General features: G+C 39.7%; 1 protein-coding gene across 1 annotated transcript in view; it reads left to right on the top strand.

Moving 5' to 3' along the window:
* Positions 1 to 24,264, top strand: part of TSG101 (tumor susceptibility 101) — a 179,253-nt gene that overhangs the window by 114,247 nt on the left and 40,742 nt on the right. The window contains exons 7-8 of the mRNA XM_053689347.1: positions 2,370 to 2,476; positions 15,193 to 15,395. Coding sequence (XP_053545322.1) covers positions 2,370 to 2,476; positions 15,193 to 15,395 — 310 coding nt within the window. The remainder of the gene's footprint in view (positions 1 to 2,369; positions 2,477 to 15,192; positions 15,396 to 24,264) is intronic.

Genomic DNA, 24,264 nt, shown 5'->3' with positions numbered 1-24,264 from the left:
ACCTGGGTTTTTACCTAATTTAATACACTGCGTTCCTCTAGATCTCACTAATATACTACCTTCCTTACTTACTCAAATAAAACGTTATCCCCTCAAACGTTCAAATCACTAAAATTGGAAAAGAGCATTTATAGAGTAGCGCCCCAAGTTAACCTCAGGGCTGAAGGTTAAATAAAAGCACATATAAGTTAATACACATATAAATCAAGTTTGACTATCAATGAGTTCTAATTCATTTTATCTAAAATAAAATAAAATTACAGTAATTCCCAAATGACAAATACTTATTTAAAACCTCTGTACATACAAAATATTTATTGGTACATGATATGTATAACCTAAAAAAGTTAAAAACAATTAATCTTGAACAAACAATTTATCTAATAGAAACAGTTGTGGCCACAACTTTAAAAATAATATATTGTATGATAAAATCGAGTGGTTCAGTTTCCAAACTCTGATCCTTTATAGGCAGTAAGAAAACTCTTATAAATGTCCTGATTAGCTCACAGTGTGAAATTATCCTTTTGGGAATTATAAGGATACTTAGTTCTCAATATTAGTATCAATGTGTATATCTTTTGAGTGCTGTTAGATAGTTTCAGTTAAGTATATACACACCGGGTAGCGTCACTCTAGCCGTTAGGTTTTCCCAGTCAGTTGTAAATCTCAAAACCAAACGGCTAGAGTGACGCTACCCGGTGTGTATATACTTAACTGAAACTATCTAACTAAGTATCCTTAATAATAGATAAATTGTTTGTTCAAGATTAATTGTTTTTAACTTTTTTAGGTTATACATATCATGTACCAATAAATATTTTGTATATACAGAGGTTTTAAATAAGTATTTGTCATTAAGGAATTACTGTCATTTTATTTTATTTTAGATAAAATTAATTAGAACTCATTGATAGTCAAACTTGATTTATATGTGTATTAACTTATATGGGTTTTTACCTAAGGTAGTTTCTAACAGGAATATGTTCCTTCATTATGTCCTAATCCTTCTTCAAAGAAGGAACGACTTTTGCATAATCTGGACGTAGTCCGTGTCCTGAAATTCTATTTGCAGGCAACTAAAGATTTTCGTCACTTCTTCCCTGTTTGTCGTTTACTCTGGACAGAGGAGAGGTCAAAAAGCTTTGGCAACCTCTCTCTCCTTTTGGCTTCGTAGCGTAATACGTTTAGCCTATGAGACTGCTGGACAGCAGCCCCCTGAAAGAATTACAGCTCATTCCACTAGAGCTGTGGCTTCCACCTGGGCCTTTAAGAATGAGGCCTCTGTTGAACAGATTTGCAAGGCGGCGACTTGGTCTTCGCTTCACACCTTTTCAAAATTTTACAAATTTGACACACTTGCTTCTTCGGAGGCTGTTTTTGGGGGAGAGGTTCTACAGGCAGTGGTTCCTTCCGTTTAAGTTCCTGCCTTGTCCCTCCCATCATCCGTGTACTTTAGCTTTGGTATTGGTATCCCATAAGTAATGATGACCCGTGGACTGAATACACTTAACAAGAGAAAACATAATTTATGCTTACCTGATAAAATTTTTTCTCTTGTAGTGTATTCAGTCCATGGCCCGCCCTGTCATTTTAAGGCAGGTCTAAATTTTAATTAATAGTCCAGTCACCACTGCACCCTATAGTTTCTCCTTTCTTGTCTTGTTTCGGTCGAATGACTGAATATGACATGTGAGGGGAGGAGCTATATAGCAGCTCTGCTTGGGTGATCCTCTTGCAACTTCCTGTTGGGAAGGAGAATATATCCCATAAGTAATGACCCGTGGACTGAACACACTACAAGAGAAATAAATTTATCAGGTAAGCATAAATTATGTTTTTACCATCTTAAAGGGACACAAAATCCCCAAAAAATTATTTCATTTTTAGATAGAGCATACAATTTTAAACACCTTCCAAATTTACTTCTATTATCAAACTTGCTTTGTTTTCTTGTAATTCTTTGTTGAAAAGCAGGAAGGTAAATTCAGGAGCGTGCACGTGTCTGCAGTACTATATGGCAGCAGTTTTGCAACAATATTATACATTAACAAGAGCACTAGATGGCAGTGCTATTTCCCTTCAGTCTGTGCACGCTAGCTATCTAGATATCTCTTCAACAAAGAATAACGAGAATGAAGAAAATTTGATAATAGAAGTAAATTGGATTTTTTTTTTTTTTTTTTTCTATCTGAATCATGAAGAAAACATTTTTGGGTTTCATGTCCCTTTTAAAAATGGCAAAAAGCCAGATTGCAAACATGTTTGTAGCAATTTCTTACTCTTCCAGGACTAGAGGAGAGTATGATAGAAAATGTAGGAGATTTTTCCTTTCCTTTTTCTTTTCACGTGCTGTATTTTGTCTCTAGTGGTTATCCTGGGTATCCCTATCAATCCAGTTCACAGTACCCACCAACGTCCGGACCTCAGATATTCCCACAACCCCCTGTTTCCCAACCCCAGAACACCAATTCCGGTGAGTATGTGAGTCGCCATCTGTGTGATGTATTCACTGCATAAGGAAACCATCTGCCATAATCTATCCTGTTGCGCTGCTAAAAAAGGGTCTACAAAATATTCTGTGAACAGGATACATTGTGTTTAACATTTGTTTCCTAATCTGAATTCTTCCCAAAAAACACACACCACACAATTACCTTAGCAGTCTGTTATATTTCATGATCTTTGAATTATCTAAAAATAAAAAATGTTCATACATTAATAAAGTCCTTTTAATCTTCTTAGCATGTTAATCACAACAATTAAATACACTTTGTAGTGTTAAAATAAAATAATCTAATGGGGTATTTAAAGCTTTTTGTATTTTAATCCTAGTGTCCTTTGTGGGATGCATGTTTAACCCTTACAGGGGGGTTAAACACATAGCTAAAGCACAACTTGCATGTAATGGGCCGCTACATGCATATGCTACTGCTAATTGTTCCACCTGCTATGTTCAGTTTAGGAGCTGCAATATAGGACTTTAGCTTTGGTGGGGTTAAACACTTAGTTGAAAAGTTTTGCCATTAACTTTTCACACTAACATTTTTGGAATGAGACCTCAATAATAATTATAGAAACCGAAGTTTTACTAAAGGACTATTCAATTCAGTAGAACTGCATAATCAATAATTTAATAATACAAATACAAGGAAATAACTTTTAAATTTCAAATGCTCAGAAGATGTTATATCCACAAATTTCAAAGTTTCCTTTTATTTCACTCTTCCATGTATCATATGATAGCTTTTAGCCAATCACGGACAGCTATTTATATTAGCTGTGAACTTACGCATGTGCTCAGTAGATGCCTCAGAGTGCACAAGTCCATGCACACTCTTATAAGAACGTGCAGCTGTCTTACAATTGCTTATTTGCATTAGCTATTTTCAGGGGTCAAGTCCTACTGATAAAAATGTGGGAACTCACCAAGACTTCCACCACCTCACAATTAATATTCTTTTATACTCATGCTTCCATATATACACACACTATTTATATGCATACAATCTATGCACTCTGGTTAATGAAAGCAAATTAAAACTAAAGAAGGGTTGAATGGTTGCCTTTGGGCCTGGGGATGGACACCCATGGTTACATTTTTACATGGCAGGGGTCAAATTATTAGTTGTAATTTAGGATTCAACTGATACTGAATACAGAGAAGCCAGACTCATTTTTTAGTACACACGAAGGGGCATTTGTATATAGATGATGTTGAATAATCCAAAAAGTTAAGAGCCGTAGTAAACATTTTTGAGATGTTACTCCCTGGCTCTCAGGATGTGTAAGGCTCTGTAATGTAAACATCTGATATCATGATCCTGATAAGGTTTTTGTGTGCAATCACTCTGCAGTAAGAAACAATGATAATGTGATTTAAAGTAAAATTATAGTCGCAAGGCATCTAGGTGTCATTTACTTTTACCATTAACACGTATACCAAGTAAATGTGAAGCAAGTAACACAGACAGTGGATGCAGGAGGCATGAGGGCACAGCACCATTAAAAGCAAAACAGGTCACCTTTCACTTTGGGATGAAACTGATAAGGTTGAATCTGCAGCAAATCTTGCACAGGTCAGCATTCTGCAGAGAATCTGGCCTGCTGACCATAAATTGATAGACAGTACATACTATTGGTGTATAAAATAAAGTAATTGAGCTTATCCTTCTACAATTGCAAGGACTATTTTACTTTGTACACTTGTATTTTCCTTGCAAATCTCTTCCAGCTATTTCTGAAAGAATTAAAAGGAATTCCAATCAGGAGAGAAGGAAGCTGGAAAGACATGACACTTCCCTGCTTGATGAGCACATTTTTTCTTTGATGAAACACCAAACCTTTTTAAAAAAAAAAAACTAAACTAGACACTCATGAATGTCTGTTTAATGTCAAGATCCAAGGTGTCCATACTTTTTTTTAACTCACGTGGTGCATAGCCAGCTTAGCTTCAGTTCCTCACACCTCCAACCTCCCCTCCTTCCTAGAATTTAGTGTATTGTAGGAAGTGTAACTGCAGCGTGTTTGCATTACACATATAAAGACTAAATGAGAGATGTTCCTGTGCATATAGCATATGTACATAGCTGTGCAGAGAGCATTTAATGCATCGGCAATGCTTCAGTTTGCATTATGCCTAGGCTGACCATACTGCCGCTTTAAGAAGGAACACATGAAAAATACATATGTCAGGGTTCTTATACAAAACATTTCTTTAAACAGCCCTGAAAACAGCCCTGACATATGTATTTTTTATATGTGTCCCTTTTTAAAGCGGCAATATGGTCAGCCTAATTATGCCCAATGAATAAGCTCTGAGCTGCGGTGTTTGAACGAGGATGCACAGACAAATATGTATATAGGTTTTACTGTGCACAGAACATATCACTGAAACGGTTTCACCAGAAGCATTTTTCCTAGCACTTGTGCATTTCAATTGTATGTCCCTTTTAGATAACAGCACCCCTGTCCTTCTATTAATTATGTGCTTCACCCTGACAGAGGCCGTTCTGCTCACAGTGCCCTGCATGCTAAAGGTTAAGGGCTTTTGCAGCTTACAATGGCATTAGGCCCAAAGCTGAGCTAAAAATAGTAGAGGCAGAAAATGTTAGGTCACATTCCGAAGAGACGCAGCTGAAACAAATATCTGTGGGCTATCTCCCTTCTAGTTACTGGTCACTGCATTATTCTGTACTTACAGCTGAGTATTTCATGACAGCGCAGTGCCCCACGTACCTGTTATGTAAAGGAGAAATAAATCAGGGTTTTTGTTCTTTTCATTCATAAACATATGTCAACTCTTGCACATGCTCAGGAGGACCTGGTGCCTTAGTGTGCACGTATACAAGCTGTGCTTAGTTTAGTAATATTGTGTGCTCTACCTGAATCATTACGTTTACATTTTACTTTAAAGGAACACTCAAGTCAAAATAAAACTTTCATGATTAAGATATAGCAGCAATTTTAAACAACTTTCCAATTTACTTTTATTAACAAAATGTGCACAGTCTTTTTAAAGTTACACTTTTCTCCAACATAGGTGTGTCCGGTCCACGGCGTCATCCTTACTTGTGGGATATTCTCTTCCCCAACAGGAAATGGCAAAGAGCCCAGCAAAGCTGGTCACATGATCCCTCCTAGGCTCCGCCTACCCCAGTCATTCTCTTTGCCGTTGTACAGGCAACATCTCCACGGAGATGGCTTAGAGTTTTTTAGTGTTTAACTGTAGTTTTTATTATTCAATCAAGAGTTTGTTATTTTAAATTCTGGTTCGATGAACTAGAAAAAGCGAAAAATTCTGGGTTTGCTATTGTGGCGCGCAGAGCGCTTTGGTTAAAATCTTGGTCAGCGGATGCGTCTTCCAAGAACAAATTGCTTGACATTCCTTTCAAGGGGAAAACACTGTTTGGCCCTGACTTGAAAGAGATTATCTCTGATATCACTGGGGGCAAGGGCCACGCCCTTCCTCAGGATAGGTCTTTCAAGGCCAAAAATAAACCTAATTTTCGTCCCTTTCGCAGAAACGGACCAGCCCCAAGTGCTACGTCCTCTAAGCAGGAGGGTAATACTTCTCAAGCCAATCCAGCCTGGAGACCTATGCAAGGCTGGAACAAAGGAAAGCAGGCCAAGAAACCTGCCACTGCTCCCAAGACAGCATGAGATGCGGGGCCCCGATCCGGGACCGGATTTGGTGGGGGGCAGACTCTCTCTCTTCACTCAGGCTTGGGCAAGAGATGTTCTGGATCCTTGGGCGCTAGAAATAGTCTCCCAAGGTTATCTTCTGGAAGTGATTCATCCTGTTCCATTAAGAGAACGAGGGATGGGGTTCTACTCCAATCTGTTCGTAGTTCCCAAAAAAGAGGGAACGTTCAGACCAATCTTAGATCTCAAGATCCTAAACAAGTTTCTCAAGGTTCCATCGTCCAAGATGGAAACCATTCGAACAATCCTTCCATCCAGGAAGGTCAATTCTTGACCACGGTGGATTTAAAGGATGCGTATCTCCATATTCCTATCCACAAGGAACATCATCGGTTCCTAAGGTTCGCATTCCTGGACAAGCATTACCAGTTCGTGGCGCTTCCTTTCGGATTAGCCACTGCTCCAAGGATTTTCTCAAAGGTACTAGGGTCCCTTCTGGCGGTGCTAAGACCAAGGGGCATTGCTGTAGTACCTTACTTGGACGACATTCTGATTCAAGCGTCGTCCCTTCCTCAAGCAAAGGCTCACACGGACATAGTCCTGGCCTTTCTCAGATCTCACGGATGGAAAGTGAACGTGGAAAAGAGTTCTCTATCTCAGTCGACAAGAGTTCCCTTCTTGGGAACAATAATAGACTCCTTAGAAATGAGGATTTTTCTGACAGAGACCAGAAAAAACAAAACTTCTAAACTCTTGTCGGATACTTCATTCCGTTCCTCTTCCTTCCATAGTGCATGGAAGTGATAGGTTTGATGGTAGCGGCAATGGACATAGTTCCTTTTGCGCGCATTCATCTAAGACCATTACAACTGTGTATGCTCAGTCAGTGGAATGGGGACTATACAGACTTGTCTCCGAAGATACAAGTAAATCAGAGGACCAGAGACTCACTCCGTTGGTGGCTGTCCCTGGACAACCTGTCACAAGGGGTGACCTCCCGCAGACCAGAGTGGGTCATTGTCACGACCGACGCCAGTCTGATGGGCTGGGGCGCGGTCTGGGGATCCCTGAAAGCTCAGGGTCTTTGGTCTCGGGAAGAATCTCTTCTACCGATAAATATTCTGGAACTGAGAGCGATATTCAATGCTCTCAAGGCTTGGCCTCAGCTAGCGAGGGCCAAGTTCATACGGTTTCAATCAGACAACATGACGACTGTTGCGTACATCAACCATCAGGGGGGAACAAGGAGTTCCCTGGCGATGGAAGAAGTGACCAGAATCATTCAATGGGCGGAGACTCGCTCCTGCCACCTGTCTGCAATCCACATCCCAGGAGTGGAAAATTGGGAAGCGGATTTTCTGAGTCGTCAGACATTGCATCCGGGGGAGTGGGAACTCCATCCGGAAATCTTTGCCCAAATCACTCAACTGTGGGGCATTCCAGACATGGATCTGATGGCCTCTCGTCAGAACTTCAAGGTTCCTTGCTACGGGTCCAGATCCAGGGATCCCAAGGCGACTCTAGTAGATGCACTAGTAGCACCTTGGACCTTCAAACTAGCCTATGTATTCCCGCCGTTTCCTCTCATCCCCAGGCTGGTAGCCAGGATCAATCAGGAGAGGGCGTCGGTGATCTTGATAGCTCCTGCGTGGCCACGCAGGACTTGGTATGCAGATCTGGTGAATATGTCATCGGCTCCACCATGGAAGCTACCTTTGAGACGAGACCTTCTTGTTCAAGGTCCGTTCGAACATCCGAATCTGGTCCCACTCCAGCTGACTGCTTGGAGATTGAACGCTTGATTTTATCAAAGCGAGGGTTCTCAGATTCTGTTATTGATACTCTTGTTCAGGCCAGAAAGCCTGTACCTAGAAAAATTTACCACAAAATTTGGAAAAAATATATCTGTTGGTGTGAATCTAAAGGATTCCCTTGGGACAAGGTTAAGATTCCTAAGAGTCTATCCTTCCTTCGAGAAGGATTGGAAAAAGGATTATCTGCAAGTTCCTTGATGGGACAGATTTCTGCCTTGTCTGTGTTACTTCACAAAAAGCTGGCAGCTGTGCCAGATGTTCAAGCCTTTGTTCAGGCTCTGGTTAGAATCAAGCCTGTTTACAAACCTTTGACTCCTCCTTGGAGTCTCAACTTAGTTCTTTCAGTTCTTCAGGGGGTTCCGTTTGAACCCTTACATTCCGTTGATATTAAGTTATTATCTTGGAAAGTTTTGTTTTTGGTTGCAATTTCTTCTGCTAGAAGAGTTTCAGAATTATCTGCTCTGCAGTGTTCTCCTCCTTATCTGGTGTTCCATGCAGATAAGGTGGTTTTACGTACTAACCTGGTTTTCTTCCAAAAGTTGTTTCTAACAAAAACATTAACCAGGAGATAGTCGTGCCTTCTCTGTGTCCGAAACCAGTTTCGAAGAAGGAACGTTTGTTGCACAATTTGGATGTTGTTCGCGCTCTAAAATTCTATTTAGATGCTACAAAGGATTTTAGACAAACATCTTCCTTGTTTGTTGTTTATTCTGGTAAAAGGAGAGGTCAAAAAGCAACTTCTACCTCTCTCTCTTTTTGGATTAAAAGCATCATCAGATTGGCTTACGAGACTGCCGGACGGCAGCCTCCTGAAAGGATCACAGCTCCTTCCACTAGGGCTGTGGCTTCCACATGGGCCTTCAAGAACGAGGCTTCTGTTGATCAGATATGTAGGGCAGCGACTTGGTCTTCACTGCACACTTTTACCAAATTTTACAAGTTTGATACTTTTGCTTCTTCTGCGGCTATTTTTGGGAGAAAGGTTTTGCAAGCCGTGGTGCCTTCCATTTAGGTGACCTGATTTGCTCCCTCCCTTCATCCGTGTCCTAAAGCTTTGGTATTGGTTCCCACAAGTAAGGATGACGCCGTGGACCGGACACACCTATGTTGGAGAAAACAGAATTTATGTTTACCTGATAAATTACTTTCTCCAACGGTGTGTCCGGCCCACGGCCCGCCCTGGTTTTTTAATCAGGTCTGATAATTTATTTTCTTTAACTACAGTCACCACGGTATCATATGGTTTCTCCTATGCAAATATTCCTCCTTAACGTCGGTCGAATGACTGGGGTAGGCGGAGCCTAGGAGGGATCATGTGACCAGCTTTGCTGGGCTCTTTGCCATTTCCTGTTGGGGAAGAGAATATCCCACAAGTAAGGATGACGCCGTGGACCGGACACACCGTTGGAGAAAGTAATTTATCAGGTAAACATAAATTCTGTTTTTTTAGTCACCAGCTCCTACTGAGCATGTGCAAGAATTCACAGAATATACCTATATGCATTTGTGATTGGCTGATGGCTGTCACATGGTACAGGGAGAGTGGAAATAGCCATAACTGAATTTATCAGAAAAAAAATCTACCTCTCATTTGAAGTTCAGACTAAGTGCCATTGCATTGTCTCTTTGTCATTAATTTGTTGTTTATGGACATTACTATATTTATTGGTACTTTAATGCTCCCTTTAAGGGTGTAATTTATTTTAGATCTTTTATTAGATTTTCCAGGTTGTTTACAATAAGTTGTTTTTACAAACTATCTTCTTGATGAGAAAAAAGGTAAAAAAGAAGCTTATATATGTATTTGTAATACACCAAATAAATAAAATAATGGTTGTTTATAAAATAATATTAGAACACTTTCTATTGTGTACTGAGCAATAGTGACGCTAAGAGATTAAAGGGACATTTACCACACAAAATTATATCATTCATATTGAAGAGAGCTGTATAAATATATTTTTAAAAAAAAGTTTTGTTAAAGATGTGAAAATCGATATTAAAAAAACATCTGTCCACAACTTGCTTATCAGTTGCTGACTGGCTGATTAGGACACCTACAGCTTTCGTTGGGGGTCAGGGACATGTCTCTACTCGCATAAAAAAAAAGTGTTTTTTCTTTAACATCGGAACATGCCCTTAAAAACAAAAATACAAAAACTGCAATATTTTTTAAATTGCTTGCAGCCAACATTTGATTTCTCCTGCCTCTCTATACTAACCTCAATTTCTAAGCAATAAGGGATGTCTCGCTCTTCATTTCATAGTAAAATATTTGTTTAGATCTCTCATCTTGCAGTGTTTGTTCTTGCGAACAGCAAGTGATTTATAAAATGAGGAGAGAAACTTTATTGCAGTATGCTTTACCAATGCAGCAGAAAACATTCACTACACATTGTATCTGTGTCACTGTAAAAACTGCACTGTAGTATAAAGTACATAATGAACAAAACAGTTATGTAGTCTAATGTAACTACATGACGCCTGATTGTATAAATGATAAGAGTAATCTTTTATTTTTAACCTTCGCTAGGACTGACTTCAGTAAATCCAAGAAGGTTCCAAAAGGTCATTTCAATGTTTATTTTCCTTTGTTGCATTTAAAAGTAGCATTTTACAGGGTGTTTGTACCGTACTTGAATGTTTAATTTAAATATATATATATATATATATATATATATATATATATATATATATATATATATATATATATATATATGTGTAAACTTTCCAAATACACACTCAGCCGCCTAAGTGTTGTAGGTATCCGGAAACAAAGCGGGCAACACAGGGAATTCAATCAAAAGAAAAGGGTTTATTCCAATCCTTGGAAAAACAGCAGGGCCTTAACCCATAACGTTTCGGTCTACACCTAGACCTTTATCAAATGGAGCACATTTGATAAAGGTCTAGGTATATATACCTAGACCTTTATATATATAATTTGTTTTGTCTGTATGAATGTGATGACCTTCCACTAATAAAATAGTAGAAGTTGTTCTAATTGGCTTGTAAGCAGTCTCTTTAAGTATGAGTTCTGCCCAAAGTATTTCCTTTAAGACTAAAACAGGCCTGCTGACCATAAATTGTTTTATTTGTTCCCTGAGATTCATTTTACCTGCTGGAGTGTAGTAAATTGTTTAGAGATAGCTCCCTTACATTTATATCAGCATTTGAAATAGCTGCTTTTGCCCGTGGTATCTCTACCTTTACAAAAAGTTTCTGTACTTAAATATAGGCTATAAAAACGCTGTGTAAACAGCAGAACAAATTACTAACAGTCAGAGTTGGGAGAGGTAAGTCATAAAATTCTAATTTCCAATTATTCGTTCTAAGTTTTGGACTTTGGTATACAGTCAGAGATAATATAAAGACGCTTGTGTGTGTGCAGAAACTTATCTGATTTTCCTGCAAGCTCCACCCATTTTAATGGGTTGTTGTGTCAAAGACCAAAACCAGCTATTTCATATGCAAAAATAAACTCAAAAGAACAATTTATCATACATTTTATACTCTGCTGTTGGTATAACAAGTCATTGGAAACGCATTGAAATCACTTCATATATTTAAGTATATATACCCTCACAAAATGTAAAGAGAGATGATCAGTATCAGTAAGGTGGGTACTAAAATTGCAGTTTACATCAAACAAAAAGAGAGAAAGCATCTTTATTGCACACTTATAATCACCGGCACCTTGATTTACAGATTCTGGAGTAGGAAGATTAAATAAAATGTAATCCTGCTACATTAACTATTGTGAAATAAAACCTAGGTCTATAAGGAACTTGTACCAAAACAAATAACCAAAAATAAATTAAACACTATAAACTATAATTAAGTATAGGACCATTGTGATGCAAATATTTAGTAAAAAATATCCCCCATATAAATGACCGATTGCATGAAATCCCAAAGCATGCATATATAGCCTATAAAAACACATATATGCCTTTAAGAATATTGCCTTTAATAAACATTACACTTGTATTTCCTTCTGCTGTTCCATTCTCAAGCAGTGTTGTCAAGAAAGAGTTGGATGGCACATTCCAAGAGAGAGAGTGCTACGCAGTAGTGTGTTCACTAAATGAAATAATATGAATGACTTCTACTAAACTGTAGATTTAATTATTAGAAATGCTGAGAGAAGGGCAGGAGAGTTTTTGGGCAACATCTTAGAGAGAAGTTTTAGATATAGCACCTGTGGAATCTGTATGTGTATCTCTGAATGATGACTCTGAATGGCGCTGCAATCAGCTGCCTGTGCACCATTGTACTGATATTAAATTGATGGTAAACCCTCCTCTTTATAAAATCAGATCTCAAGAAAAGATTATCAAAAAAAGGCTTAAGGCTGAGTATACAGATATAGACTAAATAAAATATATGACAAAAATAATCAGACTGAAACTAAATCTAAAATAAGACCAAGAGAATAAAATATCAGAGAGAAAATGTGATAAGCATAAAAATATATATTCATTTATTCTAATAGATCTCTGAAAATAAAAAAGCATAAAATGTAACACATATCAGCATAACCTAATAAAATATTATGTGACTGGCCAGTCAGAAAAAAATGTGTCGATATATGTGTCAATATATAATCCACCTAACTTATGTGCCTAACAAAAAATGACAAAATATCAAATTTAAAATACACCTTTGTGTATAAAAGGACTTATAACGTTCTATGTAGATAGCTTACTGTGGATACTGCATAAGAATTGTCATGTACGTAAAAATTTGTTAAAATCAATATACAGAAACATACAGAAAAAACAGTTCATATTCATAAAATAGGACCTATTTTTGAGATGTCAAGTAAAAGGTCTATTAGGAATAAGTCTCCAAGGATAAGCAAGTCTTATTTGTATAATGTGCCAGATAGTTGTTAGCAAAAGTACTTCTTATTCAGATGATTTGTACTGTTATACTTTGGCAAATACCGGTATATGCATCAGTTATATCCTTCCATTCAATTTATGGCAGTTGTTTATTCAAGCTCAGTCTTACTGTAATATCTGGAATCCTCTGCAGGGTCTCCTTGCAATCCTCTCCGCTCCTTGTGTTCGTGCGTCCCTTAGAACGCTGGCGGATGCTTGCTCTGACCTCAAAGCAGATTCCTTCCGTTGCTCCTTCCGTAGTGTGTCGCTGGGAACTGCTTCCCCAAACAGCTACGGTACTCAAAGATAAATGTCCGCTACGCGTTTCAGCTGTAAACTACAGCCTTTTTCAAGCGTAGTTCAGCTGTAGTTTACAGCTGAAACACGTAGCGGACATTTATATTTAAGCGCTGTAGCTGTTTGGGGAAGCAGTTCCCAGCGACACACTACGGAAGGAGCAACGGAAGGAATCTGCTTTGAGGTCAGAGCAAGCATCCGCCAGCGTTCTAAGGGATGCATGAACCCAAGGAGCGGAGAGGATTGCAAGGAGACCCTGCAGAGGATTCCATATATTACAGTAAGATTGAGCTTGAATAAACAACTGTCGTAAATTGAATGGAAGGATATAACTTTGATGCATATACCGGTATTTGCCAACTTATAACAGTAAAAATCATCTGAATAAGAATTACTTTTGCTAACAACTATCTTAGGCACATTATACAAATAAGACTTGCTTATCCTTGGAGACTTATTCCTAATAGACCTTTTACTTGACATCTCAAAAATAGGTCCTATTTTATGAATATGAACTCTTTTTTCTGTATGTTTCTGTATATTGATTTTAACTAATCTTTACGTACATGACAATTCGTATGCAGTATCCACAGTAAGCTATCTACATAGAACGTTATAAGTCCTTTTATACACAAAGGTGTATTTTAAATTTGATATTTTGTCATTTTTTGTTAGGCACATAAGTTGGTGGATTATATATCGAGTCCAAAAAAGTAATTATCCAGCCTCCAGTAAAATACATGATTAAGAACCAAGTTATGGTTTGAAACGTTGTTTGTATGATGGACCCTGCAAGGAAACAATAAAGGTCTTTTAAATTTTACTGGAGGCTGGATAATTACTTCTTTGGACTTGATATTGGGGTTTGGCTAACCCTTTCCTGTGCCCCAGATAGAAAAAAGGTGCTGTCTTTCACTATTACATTTATACTATTTTGGATTATATATCGACACATTTTTTTCTGACTGGCCAGTCACATAATAATATTTATTAGGCTATGCTGATATTTGTTACATTTTATGCTTTTTTATTTTCAGAGATCTATTAGAATAAATGAATATATAAATATATGGATACCAGCTAGTGTAGGTTATATAGTTGATTGTGAACTGGAGCCCACCTATTAACAATGTCAGATGAGACTACAGGTGCAAGGAGGTTTAATAATGCACTTATATAGTAATAAATTGTGTTGCTTTACCTTTTGACTACTGTAATTATATGTTTAGCTTTTAGAACCTCACAGTTTCTTCCGGATTCAGACAGTATTGATATATGTGTAGTGCTGGCTAAGGTTTACTGTTTGTTTCTTAGAATTGATATATATATATATTTATGCTTATCACATTTTCTCTCTCTGATATTTTAGTCTCATGGTCTTATTTTAAATTTTGTTTTAGCTTTAGTTTCAGTCTGATTATTTTTGTCATATATTTTAGTCTATATCTGTATAATCAGCCTTAAGCCTTTTTTTGAGAATCTAGGCTAGCATTTAAAGGCGCAACCACACTAATTTCATTCTCTATAAAATTCATATACCCAACGCTCCGCCGTCCACTTTATTTAAAAGTAAATTTTTCTGTGAGCTAACTGTTTGAATTGTTCTCCAATCAGCGCTCTAGCTGCAAAAGTGCCATATGGGGTGAGCGCTGACTGGAAAACAATTCAAACTGTGAGCTCACAGAAAAATGTACTTTTGAAGTGGGTGGCGGAGCGCGGGGTAAATGGTAACATGTATGTAAAAAAGAATCCTTTTAGTTGTGTATGAAAGATTATAAAGTAGAGAGTTTACCATGACTTTAATGCCTTATTTGAAACCTGAAGATAAGTAATGCGTTAGTTTAATCACTGCCTTGCTTTATAAGCTAACTGATTTTATGTTATTGCAATAAGCTCATAATAAACACTTATTATATTGCATTTTCGTGTGTCTTGTTTCCCTTTTTCAGTTCTATTGTGAGACCTAGTTTGTGCTGCCCCAGCGCCAGGACATAACAATGTCTAAGCAGTTCTAGCTGTCAGATTCAAAATATAATGGCTTTGCTTTGCAGGCCCGGCCAGAGATGGCACCATTGGTGAGGACACAATTCGAGCCTCCCTCATTTCAGCAGTCAGTGACAAACTGCGATGGAGGATGAAAGAAGAAATGGATCGGGCTCAGGCAGAGCTGAATGCTTTGAAAAGAACAGAAGAAGACCTGAAGAAGGGTCACCAGAAGCTGGAGGAGATGGTTTCTCGACTTGATCAAGAAGTGGTAAGGAAGAAGCTTTCTGAGATTTGTATTGCTGTTGCTCTCAAAAGGGACATAGTCCAAAATAAACTTTCATTAATCAAATAGGGCATGTAATTGTAATTAATATTCCAATTTACTTTTATCACCAATTTAGCTTTGTTCTCTTGGTATTCTTAGTTGAAAGCTAAACCTAGGAGGTTCATATGCTAATTTCTAAGCCCTTGAAGGCCGTCTCTTCTCTAAGGACATTTTGACAGTTTTTCACCACTAGAGGGTGTTAGTTCATGTGTGTCATATAGATAACACTGTGCTCATGCACATGGAGTTCCTAGGAGCCAGCACTGATTGGCTAAAATGTATGTCAGTCAAAAGAACTGAAATAAGGGGGCAGTTTGCAGAGGCTTAGATACAAGGTAATCACAGAGGTAAAAAGTGTATTTATATAACGGTGTTGGTTATGCAAAACTAAGGAAAGGGTAATAAAGGGATTATATATCTTTTAAAACAAAAATTATGGTGTAGACTGTCCCTTTAATCACTGACCATAACCTCTTAAATACACCTGGGATATTTCAAGCATCTTCACATGTAGTACATATTGTGCGTAATAAAGCATCCTCCGTCTGCGCACCACCATCACCAACGCTGTCTCATGTCTTGTGCAGTAAGAGTAGTACATATTGTGCGTAATAAAGCATCCTCCGTCTGCGCACCATCTGTCTTGTGCGGTAAGAGTAGTACATATTGTGCGAAATAAAGCATCCTCCGTCTGCGCACCATCTGTCTTGTGCGGTAAATGTAGTACATATTGTGCGTAATAACGCTTCCTCAGTCTGCGCACCACCATCACTAACGCTGTCACATGTCTTGTGCAGTAAGAGTAGTACATATTGTGCGTAATAAAGCGTCCTCCGTCTGCGCACCATCTGTCTTGTGCGGTAAGAGTAGTACATATTGTGCGTAATAAAGCATCCTCCGTCTGCTCACCATCTGTCTTGTGCAGTAAGAGTAGTACATATTGTGCGTAATAAAGCATCCTCCGTCTGCGCACCATCTGTCTTGTGCAGTAAGAGTAGTACATATTGTGCGTAATAAAGCATCCTCTATCTGCGCCCCATCTGTCTTGTGCGGTAAATGTAGTACATATTGTGCGTAATAAAGCTTCCTCAGTCTGCACACCACCATCACCAACACTGTCACATGTCTTGTGCGGTAAGTGTAGTACATATTGTGCGTAATAAAGCTTCCTCAGTCTGCACACCACCATCACCAATGCTGTCACATTTCTTGTGCGGTAAGTGTAGTACATATTGTGCGTAATAAAGCATCCTCCGTCTGTGCACCATCTGTCTTGTGCAGTAAGTGTAGTACATATTGTGCGTAATAAAGCATCCTCCGTCTGCGCACCACCATTACTAACGCTGTCACGTCTTGTGCAGTAAGTGTAGTACATATTGTGCGTAATAAAGCATCCGCCGTCTGCGCACCACCATCACGAACGCTGTCACGTCTTGTGCGGTAAGTGTAGTACATATTTTGCGTAATAAAGCATCCTCAGTCTGTGCACCACCATCACTAACGCTGCCGCATGTCTTGTGCGGTGTAGTACATATTGTGCATAATAAAGCATCCTCCGTCTGCGCACTATCTGTCTTGTGCGGTAAGTGTAGTACATATTGTGCGTAATAAAGCATCTTCCGTCTGCGCACCACCATCACTAACGCTGCCACATGTCTTGTGCAGTAAGAGTAGTACATATTGTGCGTAATAAAGCATCCTCCGTCTGCGCACCATCAGTCTTGTTCGGCAAGTGTAGTACATATTGTGCGTAATAAAGCATCCTCCGTCTGCGCACCATCTGTCTTGTGCGGTAAGTGTAGTACATATTGTGCGTAATAAAGCACCCTCCGTCTGCGCACCATCTGTCTTGTGCGGTAAGTGTAGTACATATTGTGCGTAATAAAGCATCTTCCGTCTGCGCACCACCATCACTAACGCTGTATGCTTGGAAGTCTGGTGTCCAGTCGATCACATGCCTCTGACAACTTGCTTCCAGTCTCCACTTCTTCCTATTATTTTTCCTTTCTTTCTTCTTTAGATCCCTTTCCAGTAGCTTTTTTAGCACTCCCCATTATTATTATTATTATTATTACACCACAAAAAAGTTTTATTGTTGTTCTAATTATTTATAATGCGCCAAGATATTGTGCATAGCTGTGACATTGGGTATAAAACCAGAAATGTTATGTGACGGGTAGAAGGGCTGAGAGTCATTGTTGGCTGTCTGATTGACCTTAGATTAGATGGTCAATTAGACTGGGGAGCTAGGCCCTGGCTCCCTGGTTTAGTGCACCCTCCACTTTCCCCACCAGCCACATCTAAAATTTAGCCTTGTACAGCTGGATCCTTTCTTGGCCTTGCAGCTTTAAAATATGAATACATCTTTGGCCTGCGAAGCCTCTTTACCAATTATGTGACATTGGGTGGGGAGGGTAGTTAATGTCACTTGATTTCACTTGCGATGCCAGTCAAAGCTATTAGTAACATGGCAAACAGATTGCCGTCAAGCAGCCATATATGTTCCCTTGCTGTGCAATGCAAAAGGCCTTCTTGGAAACAAAACACCCACGCACCCTAAGAATGGTCAAAAGCTGATGATAATATTGCTTCACACAACGTATTTCTGTGTTTAAAATAGAATACATGAACATTTCGTTTTCTTTAACTCATGGAAAGTTATTCAAATACTACGAAATTTACATTGAATCAACTTGTTTAAGTAATGTTAAAAAAAAAAAAATATTTCCTAAGATATGGTGAGTCAACGGAATCATCAATTAGTAGTGGGAATATCACTCCTGGCCAGCAGGAGGAGGCAAAGAGCACTGCAGCAAAGCTGCTATATTTGTCACTTCCCTTACCCATAATCTCCAGTCATTCTCTTTGCCTGCGGTGCAAGGAGGTGAAGTTTTGGTGTCTGATCTACAATCAAGATTTTTTAATTTTATTTTAAAAGCAGAGTAGGTTTGTTCTGATCTTTCTAAAGGGTATAGCCTTAGCCCATGTCAGTCTCTTCAGTAGTCTCTTCAGTAGGGCAGTGGTGGCTTTTAAGCAATTGGGAACTTGTGGGGTACAATCCTCACTGCGTTTTCCCAAAACATTTTGCTGCCCTATTTAGATAAGTTTACTCAGTCTTTCTGTATTTCCACAGGTCCATGTGAGGGATGGCATCCTCTCAAACCAGGTGAGCTGTCCTGCTGCCGGACAGGTAAATGTTAAGGTAAGTGCCAGTTTTATTTTTCTATGTAGCAGGGAAAAATTTGGCACTTATTCAGCTGAAATGCTGCAGGGGACGTTTTTTATTATTCCTGTCAGGGTGCAGGTTTTTTTTTTTTTTTTTTATCCTTTTATTTATAATCCAAGACATTGTCAAAAGAAAATAAAAATAATATGAACAACATGACATAATCACAAAATAATAATAAATTCATCCAGATGATACTATATTCATTTATACATATAGATATATCAACATATTGACCTAGCATGATCAATTTATTCTCGACAATGCTTGGGGTTTTTATTTTTTCACCCCCTTCCCCCCCCTAAAGAATATTATAAACAGCATGACATAAGCAGAAAATTATTGTAGGTTCATTCAGATAATACAATGTTCTTTTATACATATATACACTAATCAACATATTAATATAATCTGGTCAATTTATTCACAACGAGTGCTTGAGGTACTTTTCACATCCTCTCCCCCTCTCGTTCCCCCCTCCCCCCCTGTGCGGAAGAGCGACACCGCTGGATCACCGCCAGAAGAGGGAAAGAAAAAAAAAAAAAAGAAATGGCTCTCTGTCTCTGTCACCCTCTTCCTCCTGCTTCTCTACCAGTTACCTAATAGGACAATTTCTGTATTCCTGAAGGGAAAAATTATATGATCTATTTCTGTAGCGGGAAATATTTTTAAAAAGGCTGCCCATTTATCAAAGAATCTTTTGATGTCCTGTTCATTATTTATATCCGCACCTCTCTGCTCTAAAATACACTGCTTTTTCATGCAGTTTTTAATTTCAGAGATACTTGGTATTGTGAAGCTTTTCCACTTTTTACAGATTAAATATCTGGTGGCAAGAATAGTAGAGATTATTATTTCTTCTGTTATGTGTGATCAGTCCACGGGTCATCATTACTTCTGGGATATTATCTGCTCCCCTACAGGAAGTGCAAGAGGATTCACCCAGCAGAGTTGCTATATAGCTCCTCCCCTCTACGTCACCTCCAGTCATTCTCTTGCACCCAAAGACTAGATAGGAGGTGTGAGAGGACTATGGTGATTATACTTAGTTTTTATAACTTCAATCAAAAGTTTGTTATTTTACAATAGCACCGGAGCGTGTTATTACTTCTCTGGCAGAGTTTGAAGAAGAATCTACCAGAGTTTTTCTTATGATTTTAACCGGAGTAGTTAAGATCATATTGCTGTTTCTCGGCCATCTGAGGGAGGTAAAAGCTTCAGATCAGGGGACAGCGGGCAGTTGAATCTGCATTGAGGTATGTAGCAGTTTTTATTTTCTGAATGGAATTGATGAGAAAATCCTGCCATACCGTTATAATGACATGTATGTATACTCTACACTTCAGTATTCTGGGGATGGTATTTCACCGGAATTACTCTGTAAAAATACATTAAACCTTTTAATAGGTATTTAATTCATGTTAAACGTTTTTGCTGGAATGTAGAATCGTTTGCATTTCTGAGGTACTGAGTGAATAAATATTTGGGCATTATTTTTCCACTTGGCAGTTTACTTGTTTTGATTATGACAGTTTCGTTTCTCTCTCACTGCTGTGTGTGAGGGGGAGGGGCCGTTTTTGGCGCTCTTTGCTACGCATCAAAAATTTCCAGTCAGTTACTCTTGTATTTTCTGCATGATCCGGTTCATCTCTAACAGAACTCAGGGGTCTTCAAACTTCTTTGAAGGGAGGTAGTTTCTCTCAGCAGAGCTGTGAGACTTATGTAGTGACTGTGTTTTAAAACGTTGCTCTATGATTTTTATGTTTAAAATTTAATTAGTGTTACTTTACTAATGGGAACAAACCTTTGCTAACAAGTTGTGTTGTTTTTAAAGAGTGATGCTATAACTGTTTTTCAGTTCATTATTTCAACTGTCGTTTAATCGTTTAGTGCTTCTTTGAGGCACAGTACGTTTTTGTTAACTAAGATTGTAACCAAGTTGCATGTTTATTGCTAGTGTGTTAAACATGTCTGATTCAGAGGAAGATACCTGTGTCATTTGTTCCAATGCCAAGGTGGAGCCCAATAGAAATTTATGTACTAACTGTATTGATGCTACTTTAAATAAAAGCCAATCTGTACAAATTGAACAAATTTCACCAAACAGCGAGGGGAGAGTTATGCCGTCTAACTCGCCTCACGTGTCAGTACCTGCGTCTCCCGCCCGGGAGGTGCGTGATATTATGGCGCCTAGTACATCTGGGCAGCCATTACAGATAACATTACAAGATATGGCTACTGTTATGACTGAAGTTTTGGCTAAATTACCAGAACTAAGAGGCAAGCGTGATCACTCTGGGGTGAGAACAGAGTGCGCTGATAATTCTAGGGCCATGTCTGATACTGCGTCACAGCTTGCAGAGCATGAGGACGGAGAGCTTCATTCTGTAGGTGACGGTTCTGATCCAAGCAGATTGGATTCAGATATTTCAAATTTTAAATTTAAATTGGAAAACCTCCGTGTATTACTAGGGGAGGTCTTAGCGGCTCTTAACGATTGTAACACTGTTGCAATACCAGAGAAAATGTGTAGGTTGGATAAATACTTTGCGGTACCGGCGAGTACTGACGTTTTTCCTATACCTAAGAGATTAACTGAAATTGTTACTAAGGAGTGGGATAGACCCGGTGTGCCGTTCTCACCCCCTCCAATATTTAGAAAGATGTTTCCAATAGACGCCACCACACGGGACTTATGGCAAACGGTCCCTAAGGTGGAGGGAGCAGTTTCTACTTTAGCTAAGCGCACCACTATCCCGGTGGAGGATAGCTGTGCTTTTTCAGATCCTATGGATAAAAAATTAGAGGGTTACCTTAAGAAAATGTTTGTTCAACAAGGTTTTATATTGCAACCCCTTGCATGCATCGCGCCGATTACGGCTGCGGCAGCATTTTGGATTGAGTCTCTGGAAGAGAACCTTAGTTCCGCTACGCTGGACGACATTACGGACAGGCTTAGAGTCCTTAAACTAGCTAATTCATTCATTTCGGAGGCCGTAGTACATTTAACCAAACTTACGGCTAAGAATTCAGGATTCGCCATTCAGGCACGTAGGGCGCTGTGGCTAAAATCCTGGTCGGCTGATGTAACTTCTAAGTCCAAATTACTTAATATACCTTTCAAGGGGCAAACTTTATTTGGGCCCGGTTTGAAAGAGATTATCGCTGACATTACAGGAGGTAAGGGCCACGCTCTGCCTCAAGACAAAGCCAAAGCTAAGGCTAGACAGTCTAATTTTCGTCCCTTTCGGAATTTCAAAGCAGGTGCAGCATCAACTTCCACTGCACCAAAACAGGAAGGAGCTGTTGCTCGTTACAGACAAGGCTGGAAACCTAACCAGTCCTGGAATAAGGGCAAGCAGGCCAGAAAACCTGCTGCTGCCCCTAAGACAGCATGAACCGAGGGCCCCCGATCCGGGACCGGATCTAGTGGGGGGCAGACTCTCTCTCTTCGCCCAGGCTTGGGCAAGAGATGTCCAGGATCCCTGGGCGCTAGAGATCATATCTCAGGGATACCTTCTAGACTTCAAATTATCTCCCCCAAGAGGGAGATTTCATCTGTCAAGGTTGTCAACAAACCAAATAAAGAAAGACGCGTTTCTACGCTGTGTACAAGATCTATTATTAATGGGAGTGATCCATCCGGTTCCGCGGTCGGAACAAGGACAAGGGTTTTACTCAAACCTGTTTGTGGTTCCCAAAAAAGAGGGAACTTTCAGGCCAATCTTGGATTTAAAGATCCTAAACAAATTCCTAAGAGTTCCATCGTTCAAAATGGAAACTATTCGGACAATCTTACCCATGATCCAAAAGGGTCAGTACATGACCACAGTGGATTTAAAGGATGCTTACCTTCACATACCGATTCACAAAGATCATTACCGGTATCTAAGGTTTGCCTTCTTAGACAGGCATTACCAGTTTGTAGCCCTTCCATTCGGATTGGCTACGGCTCCAAGAATCTTCACAAAGGTTCTGGGTGCCCTTCTAGCGGTTCTGAGACCGCGAGGAATTTCGGTAGCTCCGTACCTAGACGACATTCTGATACAAGCTTCAAGCTTTCAAACTGCCAAGTCTCATACAGAGTTAGTTCTGGCATTTCTAAGGTCGCATGGATGGAAAGTGAACGAAAAGAAGAGTTCTCTCTTGCCTCTCACAAGAGTTCCATTCTTGGGGACTCTTATAGATTCTGTAGAAATGAAGATTTATCTGACAGAAGACAGATTAACAAAGCTTCTAAATGCATGCCGTGTCCTTCATTCCATTCAACTCCCGTCAGTAGCTCAATGCATGGAGGTGATCGGCTTAATGGTAGCAGCAATGGACATAGTTCCCTTTGCACGCCTACATCTCAGACCGCTGCAATTGTGCATGCTGAGTCAGTGGAATGGGGATTACTCAGATTTGTCCCCCACTCTGAATCTGGATCAAGAGACCAGAAACTCTCTTCTATGGTGGCTTTCTCGGCCACATCTGTCCAGGGGGATGCCGTTCAGCAGGCCGGACTGGACAATTGTAACAACAGACGCCAGCCTTCTAGGTTGGGGCGCTGTCTGGAATTCTCTGAAGGCTCAGGGACTATGGAGTCAGGAGGAAAGTCTCCTGCCAATAAACATTCTGGAATTGAGAGCAGTTCTCAATGCCCTTCTAGCTTGGCCCCAGTTAAAGACTCGGGGGTTCATCAGGTTTCAGTCGGACAACATCACGACTGTGGCTTACATCAACCATCAGGGAGGGACAAGAAGCTCCCTAGCAATGATAGAAGTATCAAAGATAATTCGCTGGGCAGAGTCTCACTCTTGCCACCTGTCAGCAATCCACATCCCGGGAGTGGAGAACTGGGAGGCGGATTTCTTGAGTCGTCAGACTCTTCATCCGGGGGAGTGGGAACTTCATCCGGAGGTCTTTGCCCAAATACTTCGACGTTGGGGCAAACCAGAGATAGATCTCATGGCGTCTCGCCAGAACGCCAAACTTCCTCGCTACGGATCCAGATCCAGGGATCCGGGAGCGGTTCTGATAGATGCTTTGACAGCACCTTGGAACTTCAGGATGGCTTATGTGTTTCCACCCTTCCCGCTGCTTCCTCGATTGATTGCCAAGATCAAACAGGAGAGAGCATCAGTGATTCTAATAGCGCCTGCATGGCCGCGCAGGACTTGGTATGCAGATCTAGTGGACATGTCATCCTGTCCGCCTTGGTCTCTACCTCTAAGACAGGACCTTCTGATTCAGGGTCCATTCAAACATCAAAGTCTAACTTCTCTGAAGCTGACTGCTTGGAAATTGAACGCTTGATTTTATCAAAACGTGGTTTTTCTGAGTCGGTTATTGATACCCTGATACAGGCTAGGAAGCCTGTTACCAGAAAGATTTACCATAAAATATGGCGTAAATACCTATACTGGTGTGAATCCAAAGATTACTCCTGGAGTAAGGTTAGGATTCCTAGGATATTGTCTTTTCTACAAGAAGGTTTAGAAAAGGGTTTATCGGCTAGCTCATTAAAGGGACAGATCTCAGCTCTGTCCATCTTGTTACACAGGCGTCTGTCAGAAAATTCAGACATCCAGGCCTTTTGTCAGG

Source organism: Bombina bombina, chromosome 7 (assembly GCF_027579735.1).
Source record: "Bombina bombina isolate aBomBom1 chromosome 7, aBomBom1.pri, whole genome shotgun sequence".
NCBI lineage: Eukaryota > Metazoa > Chordata > Amphibia > Anura > Bombinatoridae > Bombina > Bombina bombina.
This window is presented reverse-complemented; position numbering and strand designations above follow the sequence as displayed.